Below are 16,207 nucleotides of genomic sequence, written 5' to 3' on the forward strand. Positions count from 1 at the left end.
CTGTAATTAGTTTACTATTTTATTCAATTCCTGTTTAATAAAAAAAAAAAAAAAAAAAAAAAAAGCTTTTAGGGCTCTTACCCATGAGGTGGATGCTGTAACTGGTCAGTACACAAAGGCACCTACAGAACCATCCCAGTCCTGTCATGCATTTCTCCTCCTCCTCCTCCCCCTGCAAATCTTAACTAAGCTTCACAGCAGTAGAGCATGAAGGACTGGCCTCCAGTGATGTGCTGAATGCCACATGCATCCAGCAGGCTGGAACATCAAACGCATGGCATCAGCCAGCAGTTTGCCATTTCAAAGCACCTCAGCTCCTAACTCCTTTGCAGGATGATTTCCTTGTTGTCTCCTCTAATTTTTTTTCCTCCATTTTGATACACAAAGAACAAATAAATTACTAAAAGGAAAGAGTCTAACATTTCTCAAAAAAGTAACTGGGAAACTACAGAGAGACTAAGATTATCAAAAACCACCAAATACATTTTCCAGAACTTCAGGGGAACATTAAGCTCTCTTGATTGTCATAATACTGCTCATCTGAATTAAACTTGATATGTAAATGGGTACATTTCCTCATAAATCTAAAGGTTAATGTCATAAGCACAGAACAAAGGCCAATGAATATGTGAAGCCTTTGGGTGAAATTCAGTCCCACTCGGTAAAACAGGAAAAATGTAGGATGGACACCTCTGCCTTACCCTAGTTGGAAGTTATTCCTTATGACTTCCTGCAAGGGAACCTACTGTGTCCACAGACCAAGGAGCCTTAACATCACTGGTCTCGTGCTAATAATGTTAATTTCAGGAGACATCATGAGTAAGCACTAAGGTCTCTTTTAGATATTTTTTTCTGCTTACTCATGTTTTCTCAAATGATTACCTTGTACCTGTCACTTGATAAGATGCCTTTTACATCCAGGATTTTCACACTCTGCTTCTAACAAGTGTTTATGCTCCTGTCAGCAGTGTTTACATCAAAGTACTGGTATGAAATGGCTTAAGTGACTTGAACGTGGTTTCACAGTCTTTATCTGCTTTTAATTAGAGGCGTTTCTTATTTGACCCTTTGCTTTTAGAAACTAAAACAATAAACAGTACCTCATATTATGGAAACTCAAAACATATTCCTTCATTTTTATCTCTTTTAAACAGGTTCTACAGGAGTAAATACTTTCTTCCCACCAATCTGTATATTTTAATGCAATATAAAAATATTTTTTTAAAAAATCCCAGGGAAACTGAAATTAAAAACCACACTGAAAACTTTCTATTTATATAATGTTTTTCAAATAGAAAAACCTCTGACTAAACTTCATTCTACTCCATTTTCTCAATTTCTTCATTTTTCTCTGATGTAATTTTTAGGCAAATCCTGATTAGGACATTTTCATTAAATGTATAATAATTTTGCTGACATAACTGCTGACACTGTCACATTAGAATGCCACATATCCTTTTTTCTTCATTTAGAAACTGTCTGAATGACCAAACAGCTCTTTCATCTCTGTAACGAAAAATTAGCAAGGCCCTGTTTTCTTAAGCAAACAAAACATCCTTGGTGCTTTACAGTGACTCTTCACTAATTCAGCAAGTCCTGAATTTTCTTTTCATGCTTGAAATTCTTTTTTCAAACCCAAGCACATAATTAGGGATGCAGCTAAGCTGAGGTTAATGGACTAGGTAAAACAGGAAGTCTTCTGCTGTCTATGTTTTTATACATGCTCCAGATAAAGAGGAATATTTTACTCTAGTAAAAGATTTAACACCAGTACAATGCAAATAAGGAATGCAAACAAGGCTCTCCTTATTCACTGAATACTTATGAAGAGATCTTGCAGAAACTCAATAATCTTAATAATCATCCACTCAAACAAGTGACTGGGAAAAGCATGTATTTGGAAAACAAGCAGAAGATATGGTCTGTGCCCCCAAAACAGACTGGGCTGAAGTAAAATAAGGTAATAAAGAACAGAGATCCATCCCAGCCAAGAGGAAGGTTAGGAAAGGATGAAGAGCCAAGCTCCAGTTCATAAAGGCTAAAAGGCCTCATCTACTCTTTCAAGATACATAAGATCTGTGCTTTTTCTTGATTTACTTTCTAGCTAAGAAAAGAAAAGTGAAATATTTGTGTGCTTGACTATTCTTTACTCACTCTACTGGGGATTCCTCTCTTTGAGCTGATTCCTGGAAGTCAGCCAAGGGATCTACAGCTAGTCATCAGTTACACAGCACAATTCACACTTGATGCTCTGGAAATCCTCTGATGTGAGATGTTACAGGTATAACCTCTTTCAAGGGGTAAGTCACTAACACCACTTGCCTTTAGTTTCTAGCCTGTCCAAATATCTGTCTTTGATTTGCCTTTGTCCTGAGTGGTTTTATGTTTGTTCTGTGACAGTTCAAATTTTATGACCTTATGAATTTATTTAAGAATCCATTTAGCTATGAAAAAAAACCTGAACATTTAGATGACTGAAAAAAATATATTCCAAACGTGAAGATCATGCACACTTCCTCAGGCCCTGAAACACAAAACTCATGAACTCATGTGTTCATCCTATGGAGAAAATGCTTAAAGGCATTTATTAAACTTGGAGGGTGCCACTGCTCTGCACAACTATAGAAACAGAGATGCAGTATCATGGAAGAAGTGGATGTGCAGTACAGAAGCTCAGTTATAGTTCTAAACATTGTTCACTTTTAATTAAGGATTTATCTGAGAAAGAGTCAAAAATATATGCAACACAATCCATGACACAAAAAACCAGTTCTGTCACCAGTTTTAAAGCAGCATAAGGAGCACTCCTATTCCCTGCTCTCCTTTACTCAAATACAGTTTCTTTCCTCTCCTCTGCTGTATTCAAAAGGACAGCTTTATTGGGAAGCTGACCCAGGAGGGCCAATGGTATCCTGGCTGCATCAAGGAAGTGTGGCCAGCAGGTCAAGGGAGGTGATCCTGCCCCTCTGCTTGGCCACATCTGGAGTATTGTGTTCAGTTCTGGTCTCCACAGTTCAAGAAAGATAAGGGACTACTGGAGAGGGTCCAGTGGAGGCCACAAAGATGGTTTGAGGTCTGAAGCCTCTCTCTTGTTAGAAGAAACTGAGGGAGCTGGGCCTGTTTAGTCTGGAGAAGACTGAAAGGAGATCTCATTGATGCATGTGAATATCTCAAAGGGGTGCCAAGACCATGGTGGCAGACTCCTCTTAGTGGTGCCCAGTAGCACAATGAGGAGCAATGCCCATAAACACAAGAAATTCTACCTCAACATGTGGAAGAACTTTATTACACTGAGAGTGGCAGAGCACTGGAACAAGCTGCCTTGGGGGGACATGGATCCCCTCTCTCTGGAGACATTCAAAAAGCACCTGGACACATACTGGTGTCACCCCCTCTAGATGAACCCTGCCTTGGAGGGGGCTGTTGAGCAGATAATCTCCAGAAATCCCTTCCAACCTTGAAAATTCTGTGATCCTGTGAAAACTAGCCAAGATTTGTTTTGACTAGCTAAACTAATATAGCTGGTTAATTTATCAGACACATTTCTTCTTTAATGGACATTCTTTGGTGAAATAATACAGACACACAATCACTAAAATTGGTATACTAAGAACAAAAACATTTTAGTATCACTGTTTCTTAGTTCTTCCCAAATTCACTCAAGTTGGTTAAGAAAAGAAGTTCTTTCACTTTCTGTACCTATAATGTTACCATTCCTTTTCTAAGACATTGTTGGGCTTAGAAAACTCATTCTCTTCCTGGCACTTCCAGACTTCTGCTGGACACCCTGCTCAAGGCTAACATCCACCACCCTCTGCTTTTATTTTCCTTTCTGTAAAAAACAGAGAGTAAAGAACCTCCCAGTAAAGCACTTGGAGGTACACAGCAATGACAACTACAGGAGCACTTGGTATAATCAAACAAAAACACATCTTCAAAATTAGAAAACCCCAGGAAAACATCCATTTCAAGTGCAAATGGAGCTCATAGGAGGTGATAGATTTGTTTAATGTACACACCTTGGGCCCATATAGCTATGACACTGTTCATTTAAATTAGGACAGAGATCAAAGTCTTAGACAAGTTTTACCTTTAACTTTAGAGAATTGAGTTTTTCCTCCCTTAGATGCTCTCTCAACATCTCTCGATGAAGCCTCTCCTGCTCCATGGCAAACTCCCCCAGTGTATACTGGCGCACACTGTTGTGGCGAGTGGACATTCCCAGTGTGCTTCCTCCTTGGCTGGGAACACTGGTGAAGCCTTGCCTTCTCGTGAAGTAATACACAGTAACACAGTTAAAATGGACATTTTTTGTTCTCTTCCGTTTCTCTCTCTTCAGGATTGAAGATGCTGGAACAGAAGCAGATTTCAGTGTGAATGGTAACTTGCAGTCAGGCAGCAGATGTGTTAAGGTAAAGGGAACTGCACAAGTCAGAATACCTGACTAGACAGACACCACATTCCAAGGTGAGAATAAGGAGGAGAAATATTAGAAATATTTACCACATATGCAACTTACCCACTTAGAAGCCACTACAAACTGTTACAGTGATGGACACTACTGTGTCCTTCAGAACAGAAATACATGGTGAGGAATGTTCTTTCCTGTCAGATCATAAAAATCTTTTATCCTTTTACTGAGGAAGCAACCAAATCCCAGCAAAAGAAACCTCTTTCATTGTCACCACACAGATGATGATCCACTGACTTACACCTCTTCTAAACCCTGCCAACAAAGTGGCACAAGGCAGCAGAGATCCACATTGCTACAGCACTGAGTCACACTGACAGAAAAGATTAGTTTTTCCTATCATCTAATTTTTTATAAATTGATGTTAGAAAAACTGTAAAAGCAGTATGGTTGTATTTCATACAGTTTCATACTGTCTCAAAAATTCATACCAACATCATCACTACTGAATGGTATAGAAATAATTCTGACTAGCAGTCACACACACTTTGTTTTTCTTTACCTTTATCCTTCTTTCTGCTGCCATCCACTGAATATGTGTGTATAGTCTAACATGTAGAATTTTGACAAAAATTTAAATCTCATATTTTCTAACTCTTTTCTGATTCCACTCATACCTGTGCTCAGGTTTTTAAATAAACATATGCAGTAACATATGAAACTTGTTTAAAAACAAATGCCAAATTTTAACTATTAAATATTCTTCTTTTGGTTCTACAGACACTTAGCAACTCTTCCCCATGATACTGATCTATTGTTTCTCACTGATAATTAGCTGCATGCCTTTAGAGGAAACAAAAAAGGACACACAAACCTTAGAGAAAGGTAAGGAACACTCCTTGATTTTTAAAATGAGCAGTCCAATTAATTTGATTTGTTGCAAAATAGCAACAAGTTTAGAACGCAGCTTCTAAGTCATTGCTTTGCAATTTTCATAGGCAACAACTGCAGGTATATGCAGGTATGAATGAGAGACCTCACTGCCAGAATTCAGGCAGTAATATGATATAAATGGTGCCTGACCACTCTTGAATGGCTTTGAATCGTTCTATAAAAGCAGTAAGAGCAACAAGATGTACACTGATTATCTAGAATTCCACCATTTCTAGAGATGGGACACACTTGACCTTCAGGTCTGGTTTTGTAACATGTCTGGTTCATTGTCACAGGTAAAACATAGTTCAGTCTCTATTACTGTTATGTTGTGAAATGTTAATTGCCACAAACATAAATCCACAAACTTCTACATGATGTAAAACTGTCAAAACCCCCAGCATCATCTCCCAAACTGTGTGAAAAACAAGTATTTTAGAAAATAAAGCCCTTTATCCAAATTACTGTGTATCCTACAGATATTACCACAGAACTCTTTGTGGTTCACTGAAACATTGCAACAGGATTCCTAAATACTAATAACCTGCTAAAAGTATGGTTTGCTATATAAAAGGCACTTCAGACCTCTTTCAGGTATGCTGCATTATAAATATAAAACAGATTAATAAGATCAGGTCCTGTTACTCACATGCTCCCAGTGAAGTGTGTTACAAAAAAGGTGTAGGATGTACAGAGGGAAATCAAAAGACAAATTCTGTTACATTAGGAATGTTTAACTTATATCCAAGTTGAAGCAAACCTTATATAAACAGAGCTTGTAAAAAATGTTTATAGGAAACCTTTAGTGAGGGAAGAGGGTATTTCATTAGCAGACTAGTTGATAGGGATATGCTTCAATTTTGCATGATATTAAATATAGTTTTAATGTGCTGTTCTTTTTCATATATACCACAGTTCCAAAACAAAACGACCTTTAATAAAACAAATGTTTTAGCATTTGTAAGATGGGGTAATTTTCATACTGAGACATTCTCTTTCAATGTAACATAAAAGCAAATACTCTAAATCAGAACCTGCACTGCCAATATGCTCTAATACATAAGAAAGTGCATATTAAAAAAACCACTTTTTCTGCTGAAGGAGGTATCTTAACGATACTGGGTTGTATCCAATTTCTGATATAGTATCAATGTTATTTGTATCTCAACTGGGTTACACCTCTATTTCAGAATAAATACTGACAGCTACAGAAAGGCAGGCAGCTTTTTTGCCATATAAATGAACAGTCACAAATGAAATGAGAAATAAAACGATTGTAAAATACCCAAGGAAAGGGAAAGTTGCTCTTGAAAAAAAAAAAATATATATATATATATATATACACACATACGTTTCATGAAGAAATTGAAGGTAATTGCACCTGTAAATCTCACAGGTTAGAGAATCACACAAACCTTTGAATCCTCATCTGTAAACCTGAGTATCTACAAAACAAGGTCTGTGGTGACAGTAATCTGGTTTAGATCTTAGCTGTGGAACTCCTGACAGGGCTACTTTAATAGCAGGAATGACAAATACAGCAATAAAAGCACTTCTGTTTTTTCAAGTCTGTCAATCTCTTTATGGTAGAGATACTATTTTCACACTAATAGCTAAACATAAATAAATTACTCTCAAGTTTTATTTACACACTACCCAGTATCATTAATAGCTAAATGAAGCTAAGCAGAAGAGTCTGTGATCTAGTTACTCGCAGATGAAAAAAAAGGATGTAATCTCTGATAAAAACTAGATACCATGCATGAGCTTTCAGACTACGTGCATTTTTGTCCATGTGTGTGCATCAAAATTTAGAACATGAATTTCACGCACTGCCATACATTTATGCCTAGAAGTTCGGTCAGCAGTCTCACAGTTGAGACTGCAGATGTCATCAGCTGTCTTAAAGAACCCACAAATGCATGTCTTCAATTTTTTACAGTTCTTATCATTTTCAGTAATTGTACTGTCAATGCCATTCCATCAGTGTTGAGTGTTTGTGGAGGGTTTTTTTTGATATACCAGTGATTAAAACTGCGACAAAATAGAATTAAGCTGAATTTCATGAAAATGTTGACATACGGTAACTGCACTGTCACCATCACCATAAATTCAGCACTAGATTGTATGAAGACAATGTGAGAGCTGACAATGTATTTGTTGCAAATTCCATTTTATGACATATGCCATTATATGACAATCTGTAATTAAACATGCATGTAAACATTCAGAGCCCTCAGAATACATGGGATTACTTTTTCTGGAACACACCCTATCTTTTGGTAGAGCTCATTAGAGGGCAGAGTTAAGGCCCTGTGAAGAACCCCATGATCATCTGAATGCTACTGTCAGGAACAGTTAGAATATATTCACATTTATGTCAATGTTGCTTACAAAAACAGATCTGGCAGGAGTTGCAGGAGCTTACAGGGTTGTATTTGATTACTCAAAAGCACAGATTAGAATAGCTGTGGAGACTGTCGAGGAGACGTGAGAACTGTGACCACCTCAGCTACCAAGGATATGGGAAGAAGCACAGTCAGCACTGCAAAGCACTGTGTTCTTGCTCTATTACACTTCCTAAAAATCTGAGCAGAGGGCTGCCTTGATGTGAGCTCAAAAATATTATTAGATATTGAATGGAAATGTTGAACATTTTCCAATGTCAGGGACAAAGTTCTCTATAACTGATTCAAACCCTTTGCTTCAAGCCAAGCATAACAGAACTACCACCTTATCAAGACTCAGGGACATTCGTTATTTTGCATGCACTGTACCTTGCACAGTATGTTAAATCTGCTGGAATCACTGCTAAGGACACTGCTTAACTCAAGATAGAGCAGAAGAACACACAAAATACTATGTTCTGATCTATTAGAAAGTATGAATATACACACAGCAAAATTTACTGAAAATTTGAAAAATTCAGGTTTTATCATACTAGTCATTTCAAGTTTCATTTGTATAAGAATAAATTATAACTGATGCAATAGGTAAGCAAGAGCAGTAATATGCTGGCAGACTGAAAAATTTTCCTGACTTGCTCTCATACATCCAAGGCACTATGCAGCAGCACTGTCCATTTGCCCTTCAACATCCTCATTTTCCAAGCTGGACAGTGGAACTGCAGCAGAGTGAAACCTGTGGAAGACAAAGCACTTCCTTCTGCAGGTTTAGTGGCTGAAACGGAATCCAAACCTCCACTTAAGAAAAGCACCCGCTGAAGCTGTATTCATCCATCAAATGCAAAATCTGCTTCCTAATTTTATACAATCCTGATAGGAATGACATTTTAAGCTCATCATGTTTTTCTATCATTTTTTACCAGAAAAGCAGTAGTTCTTTGATTACAAAACTTAAATGATCTCAGTTCTGGCTGAACTCCAAGACATAAGCACTTTCTTCTGCTGTCTCAGCTATTCTCCTGATGTCAAAGACACATTAAAATAAATGTGAACCATATGGCTCCCCAGCAGATTACTCACACTCCTGCATCAGTGAGGGCAAAGCAATTCATTGTCACCAGCGCAGAAATATCTTAGGCACGTGAAAATTTCAAGAGGCTGGAAAAAACATGTGTGAAGCAACCTTTTGGATTAAAGCTCTATCTTAGACCAGTGGAAATGCTGCATTTCTTACACTCTACTACCCATTGGTCTGCTTTTTTACATACTCGGTGTCATATAAACCATTGTGGCAAGAAGGATTAGCACCATTCTCCACCTGCTCCATGACCTTCCATGCAGTGTTTCATCAAGTCAAACACCACATAACAGCAAAGCCTAATCCCTCCTGGTAATCCAGGTCAGAACACTGCTTATAAAAGCCAGCCTGCTTCCAAACCCTCACAGAAAACAAAATCTAGGAAAAGACTGTATCCAGAAATTGCTTCTACCTCTTACCTCTCCTTCCAAAAGGTATTTTCTAAGCATCTCCATACACTCAATTTACAAGTTTCCAACCCTGAATGATAAAACACTTTTCCTACATGCTGGAAATCTACATTAAGAGGAAATCCTGTGACATAAAATACACCCTCCAAAAGAAACATCTGGCATTGAAGACAAGGGAGGTATTTTCTAGAAGAATTTTGCATCTGTAAGTCTTGAAGGGAACTGCATATTCAGTTGCAAATTAGTGAAAATTTGAGAGAAGAGGGACAATGCTGTGGAACACCACCACCTACCTAGAGCACTTCACTGCTCTATCGTTCTAGTACCTTCCTTTAGGGTAAGCCAATGCTAAATTCACCTCACAGGAGGAGCTGGATGGGAATGCTTGCCTCATGCCAGATTTAATTCACATTTGAAAAGGCTTTTGAAAATTATTAGCTCACAGACAAAACTGATATGAATAGACAGGACTTAATTTGTAATTTAAGCATTTTACCTCACTGTCAAGAGTTTTGTCTGAAATCTCATAGAAATGTTTAATTGTTAGGATGCATACTAGAAACTGTAACTTGACCACTAAAATTTCAGTGAAAGCTTTCAAGTTTACTTCCTTAGCCCCCTCTACCTCCAGAGTGCTTTCCTGTCACATTCATCATATTAGTTCCAGTTTCTCCATTCTGCAAATATCATCAGCCTGTGGGAAGGAGTAGAGATGGTTAAGCACTCTGTGCCTCACCATCTCTTCTAAATGCCAGCTGCTGTTCCACAGATGATTATTCCTGACTTTGGCCCCAGCTTGGTGAGGAGGAAAGTCCTACCAGGGATCCCTGTAGGAACATCCATGCACAACAGCTGCATTCCCTGAGCTCTCCTATGATACTACAGGCAGTCCTTTGTCCCATCCTATGTGTGACTTCTGTTGAAAGGCCATTTCATACAAACACAGCTACCCATCCAGCTGACTGACACTCTGCATTTACAAACGTATTTTATGTATGTATCATGAATATCTTCTGACAAAACAATTTTGTTTGCTCTTTCCTAAGTGAACAAAAACATCATGTAAGGCAAAAACTGTGCCTCTGATTGTATTGTCTGCAAAATGTACTAATTTATAACAGAGGACTTATTTAAAAATATAGAAACATAATTAGTTGCACAAATCATTCTAAAAACTAGTGGGAGCCTGCCTTATAACCTCTCTTCAATTTTTAACAATTCTCACCACGGTATTCCTTATTCCAGATGAAAAGATGCTGTCATGGTACACCCTGATCTGTCATTCTGTGTGAGTTTGAGCAAAGACACTGCACTACATTTCGCTGAATTTATTTGCATTTCTTGCTTTTTAATGCTCAGATGAGCCAACTTATTTTAAAATCAAATACAAGAACCTCTCAACCTGCTAGCATTTCATAACATGAGTCAACAAATCGCAGTAAGAACACATTCTGCATTAACAAGGAAATTCCAAGCCTGGTTGCTGGCAACATAAATAACTGCAAGATGCCATTTAAAAGGAATGCCTGCATTTAGTTACATGCAAGTGTTGTCCCATAGCAAACCAGCACCACCACTTCTAACTCATTTAGATTTCTACCATTAACCATATATTAAACATGCAGCTTATGTTCAAAACTCCAATAGTGTCTTGTGCTATTGATCTTACACCCAAAAAAACGTTATCCTCTATAAATGTAATTCAGGAGAAGCTACACCTTCCTAAGGATTTCCTATCTTCTTTCACATTATGCATGGCCACAGAGATGAGGGAATCTCAGTAAACTAGCAACTCTACAAAATTCAAACAGTGCTTTACGGGGCATATTGAAGGAACTGCAACAGGGATGCATTTGTGTTTTCAAATTCCTCATTATTTTTAACTGCAAAATCAAAAGATGGCAAGAGCACTAAGAGACCAAAGGGTTTCCTCAGAGCCCTCAGTGACCTGCCCCATTCCTAATGAACCTAAGTACATCCAAAAGTACTCTAACTACAGTACCCTAATTAGCAGAATGACGGGACCTATGATAATGGCCGCAGGATAACCTTGCTCATGACAGCAATTCTGTTAATGGCAACAGAGAGATAACTGATAGAGGATAGCAGCCAGACTGTGTAATGGCACCACCTCCTGTTGGTGATAATCACCTCATCAGATAAGATGCTGCTGCTGGCCATCTCATGTGACCGCAGTCAAGGAACAGAAGTAAAGTTTCAGCTACAGGACACTGAAGTTGAAATGGCAGAGGAAAGCAGCAGCTCCTTATGTTTCTTAAGGGGTACATCTGTGATTAATGTGCTATGGGGAGTTATTACCAGCACCAAAGTGCGAAAGACAGGACTTCACAAGGTTCCCAAAGGTCTTTCAATTGTACACGATTCTGTAAGTTAAATCTGAGTTATCATTATGTATCAAAAAAAACCCCACCAAACATTTAGAAGCAGGTACCTCACCAAAGCAGGGAGAATCACAGAATCATCGAATTATTAATGTTGGAAAATACCTCCAAGATCATCAAATACAATTTTTGACTGAATACCACCATGCCCTTCAAACTATATCATGAAGGGCCATGTTTACTTGTTTTCTGAATATTTCTAGGTATGGCAACTTCACGACTTCCCTGGGGAGCTTGCTGCAATGCTTAACTATGCTTTCAGCAAAGCAATTTTTCCTAATATCCAACCTAAACATCTCCTGGCACACTTTGAGGCCACTTCCACTTGTCTTTTGAGAAAATCCTGACCCCACAACTTGCCACAACCTTTCATGGAGTGTAGAGCAATAAGGTCTCCCCTGAGCTTCCTTTACTCCACTGAACACCCACAGCTCTCTCAGCCAATTCTCATAGGATTTATGTTCCAGACCCTTCATGAGCTTCACCACCCTTCCCTGGAAGAGTACATATCCCCCCACGGCTGAGCTGGAATGTGGAACTCAGTGTTCCCCAGTGCACACAATATGGGAATGGTCAGGGTGTTGTACTGCCATCCTCAATAGCAATTCCAGGTTTTTCAGCTTGCTGTGGAGCAGATGAAACACAGCAGTGGGGTGCCAGAACTGAGCAGGGCAATTGGAAGGACCTCAAAAGGCATTGTGAGTGCTCCAGCCCTGGGCTCTGTGTATGCCTAAGTCCTGACTAATACTGTACATGCACGCTTGGACTGCTACTTGAAGATGAACATCCTCCTTTCTGATATGAAGGCAGGGCTGTGAAATGGGACAGACATGTAGACTAGCTAGTAATATGCTCTGGCATCCATTAAAGTAAATCTGCAATGACTAATGACCTGCTGAATCAAACTGAAATTGCTTCAATAGACCAAGAAAGGTAAGTAAAATATACAACAGGGATTATATCCGCCAACCATAATGAAGGTACTACATCACCATTTGCTAAGAGATTTAAAAATATGCACATCTGTAAAAATACACACATCTAATCAAGAAAATGCTAATGGTAAAAGTTGTCTATTCAACTGTAATTAGACTGTAATTTTTATTTACTGATTCAGATGCCTGCAACTTAGGCTAGGGATTTATTAATTTCTTCTTGTTGCCGTCTTTATTTGTTTAAATGGATATATTGTTAAAGAAACTCTGTACCTATCCTTTAACAGTCACAAGCAAAAGCACTTAGGGCCATCTCAGTCATGTGTTTTCTGCCATCATACTACAGGGTTAATTGCTAAGAACAAAGTTATCTTCTGGTAGTTCTCCCCCACCTGAATGATCCACAGTGTCTGTGTGCCTCATTTAGCTGGCAGGTTAAACTAAGACTAATGGAGCAGAATTCTTGCTAGGCTCCTGTTTATCTGACCCAATACATATAGTTTAAATAGTTGTGTAAATAAAGGGATTCATCAGATGTGCTACATGCATTTATATACCAACTGCCTGCTTGCTAAAGTGATGAAGTGGTTGTAGTTACAGGCAATTTAGAATAATCTCTTTGTCAGGTCAATTAGAAGGAAAAAAGAAGGCTCAGAGGACCATGTTAGTTTTTTGAGTTTTTTTAAATTCTCAGTTTAAGAATTAATATATAGATCTTGATGTTGACTACAGGTCACACAACTCTCTCCCTCTTTTCCAGTCAGTAAAAGAGAGTTTGTAGTGAACTTCGTACTCACCTATATGAAAACATACCAGAAAAAAGACAGTACACAGGATCTGACAGTGTCTCACTAAATAGAACAGAAAATGGTATAACATGTCAGAAAATAGCTTAGGAAGATAACCTCCATCAAGGAGGTATTCAGGCATATCAACAGAGGCAAGGAATCTCACCAGCCTTTTTTCTGCACTGGCTCTTTTCAGTCTGCTCACTGAAAAAGTCTCACAGAACTCACCTTATACTGAGATTCAAATATTCAATTTGGAAAAGCTCTTGTCTCTTGTCTTTTATTATGGAAGATGAATGATGATGAAAGCATGAACAGAATACCTTCCAATGTACACTGTTAACAGTTTTTTTAGCATACATTACATGTGCATGCAATTTTCAGGTAAGTATCACTTAATAGCTCTTAAGTAATACAGGGGTTCTGAATTTGATTTGGGCTGGAATTTAGGCATCAATATTAAAGACAATACTTTTTAAAAAATACTATCAATGTACACACTAACTACTTGCACTGTCTATTTCTGTATCACCTATGGATATATACAGATGTATTTTTTAAAAAATGTAATATGTACAATTTCTGTATGTGTGTGAGTGCACCCACAGATAAACATTTATTACTCTGGCCACAAATATCTTGGTTAGATAAATCATTAACCATAACACTGAAATACTGTAGTTTCTCTGAAAGAAAGGTAAGTTCCTTTAAACTAAATTATTTATTATGTCAGCTACAATTAAAGTTTATTGTTAAATGCATGTACTACAACTTCCATGAACCATTCCCTTTCACTGTATCACCTGTGCATGTATTCACACTAAAACTGTGGTCTTCTGTGTGGGTGGGAATGACTGTTTGATGTAGAAAGCCTGTTTTCAGTCTATAATGAATAATCACCTAACTTCTTCAACATATGTAAATGTTAAAAGTAGCAGCATGCAGATATCGTCACCAAGATTTCTAAATACTACCGAAGAGGTTTACTGAGTCACTTACTCCCTTGTGGTGTTTCAATGAAATAGGTCCCAGACTAGAACTGCATCTTAAATATCATACAGCACCTCGAGAGTGTTCCATGTAAACCCATTTCAAAAGTCATGCCTGTCCCTCCTGTGCGCAGGAACGTTCCCTACCACAGCAAAGAGGATTGAGACCCTCACATCCAAACACCCGCACAAACGGACCAGCAGCATCTGCTAGGTAAGTCAGTTGTAAGAACTTTCATATCACATGCTACAAACATGATTTCCAGGCACATCCAAACCACTCAATTACATGGACCACATTCTGTATGGGCAGCAGTGAGGAGCCTCACCTACTCCTTGGCTCACAGTTATAAGGAATAACTCCACAGAGGAGATCTAAATGCAACAGAGTTGAAGGAAGCAACTTTTTAGAGGATGCCATTCACTGTTAGTAAATAATACAACCACCTAAAACAAGTATCATAAACTGCAAACATAAACTGTAAATTCATAATTCCCAGAAATATATGCTACAAATGTAGCTTTGATAACTTAAGACCAAATTCTTATTTTTACACAAAACCATTGTGAAGTAGAGAGAGATATCCTCTGGTATCTGAAAAATAGAAACTATTGAAATAACGTGTACCATACACAACATTCATCACTTCCAAATAAAATAAAAGTTATATTGATTTTAGAGAAGAACTCCCACCAATATTGTATTACAGAGCGTTGGCAGCTGCAATACATTTAGCTAAGGAAAATAAACATGCTAAGCTAAAGCACTTTCCCTAGAGTACCTGTTTGAAATATTTTGAACACAATTCTTAATATTAACTACAAACAGCTACATAATTCAAATAGCAAATAGGTAGGAGCTTCCAAAAGACTACAAACTTCTACAACAGTCAGACAAGAAGTCAAAAAAATGTAAGAGTATTTTTAGTACTAATTTTTTGAGCAAATCACAAACTGAAAATCATGGAGAGGCTGTTATCTGCTGCTCAATTAAAAATCATCATGCTTATCTAACCACAAATATTATTTTATTTTGAAAAACAGGAATAATTTTTTGGATACACAGAGTTGATACTTACGGGTAAAATGATTAGAAGTGGATGGATTTACACTATCACCACTGTCAGCACTTTCACTGCTAGAAATATCATCATCTGATTCCCTCACAGAGGAACAAGGTGAGGAGCCATCAACTTCTTCAAACTTCCTCTTTAAAATTCCACTCATTGCTGCAATGCTGTCACATGTACCTGTAACAGGAACAGAGGCAATGAGACACTGAAACATCCAGCTGCAGAATATGCAATCATAAACTCCAAAGTAATTTTTATTTCAAAATAGCAGTAAATTGCCACGTCTAGTCTTGAATAATCATTTAATATGACACATGACTAATTAGGAGAGTGAAGCCATAGAGAAGAAAAAAAAATCTTAAATCCTCTTCTAACTTGACATGTATGGAGATGATTTTTCCACTAGAATAATCTGTAATAGATTGCTTTCAGGGAGTATTTTCCCATGATGTCAACAGCATTCCTATCTTCTTGGAGGTTATGTTGTGAAATTTCAAACAAATTAAAAAATTACTGACTTGGTCTCTCCCTTGGCTGCCACAGGAGGAAGGAATGTTCACAATCACAAATGAAATTAAGAGGTCATCCTGAACACTACAGTTCCCCATGGTAAATATATGCGATGTAACCAGTGTTCACATCACCCTTTAAGAATTCCATCTGATAATGCCAGTGTTAAAGACAGATAAAAGACAGTGAAGGCACAAAGACTATATATGAATTTGTGGTCAATAAACACCTGGATTTCAGAAGTTACCCACACCAGTTAAAGATACCAACTGC

The 16,207-nt window shown here is 37.9% G+C and overlaps 1 protein-coding gene across 10 annotated transcripts in view; it reads right to left on the bottom strand.

The window, feature by feature from the left end:
• The window catches only part of CSRNP3 (cysteine and serine rich nuclear protein 3), a 99,861-nt gene that overhangs the window by 12,237 nt on the left and 71,417 nt on the right, over positions 1–16,207 (bottom strand). For all 10 annotated transcript variants that reach the window (XM_086898110.1, XM_086898109.1, XM_023931088.2 and 7 more), the window contains 2 exons: positions 15,431–15,601; positions 4,091–4,350 (listed from right to left, as the gene is read on the bottom strand). In XM_086898110.1, coding sequence (XP_086754236.1) covers positions 4,091–4,350; positions 15,431–15,601 — 431 coding nt within the window. The remainder of the gene's footprint in view (positions 1–4,090; positions 4,351–15,430; positions 15,602–16,207) is intronic.

Source organism: Cyanistes caeruleus, chromosome 7 (assembly GCF_971803275.1).
Source record: "Cyanistes caeruleus chromosome 7, bCyaCae1.hap1.1, whole genome shotgun sequence".
In the NCBI taxonomy this organism is placed as follows: Eukaryota; Metazoa; Chordata; class Aves; order Passeriformes; family Paridae; genus Cyanistes; species Cyanistes caeruleus.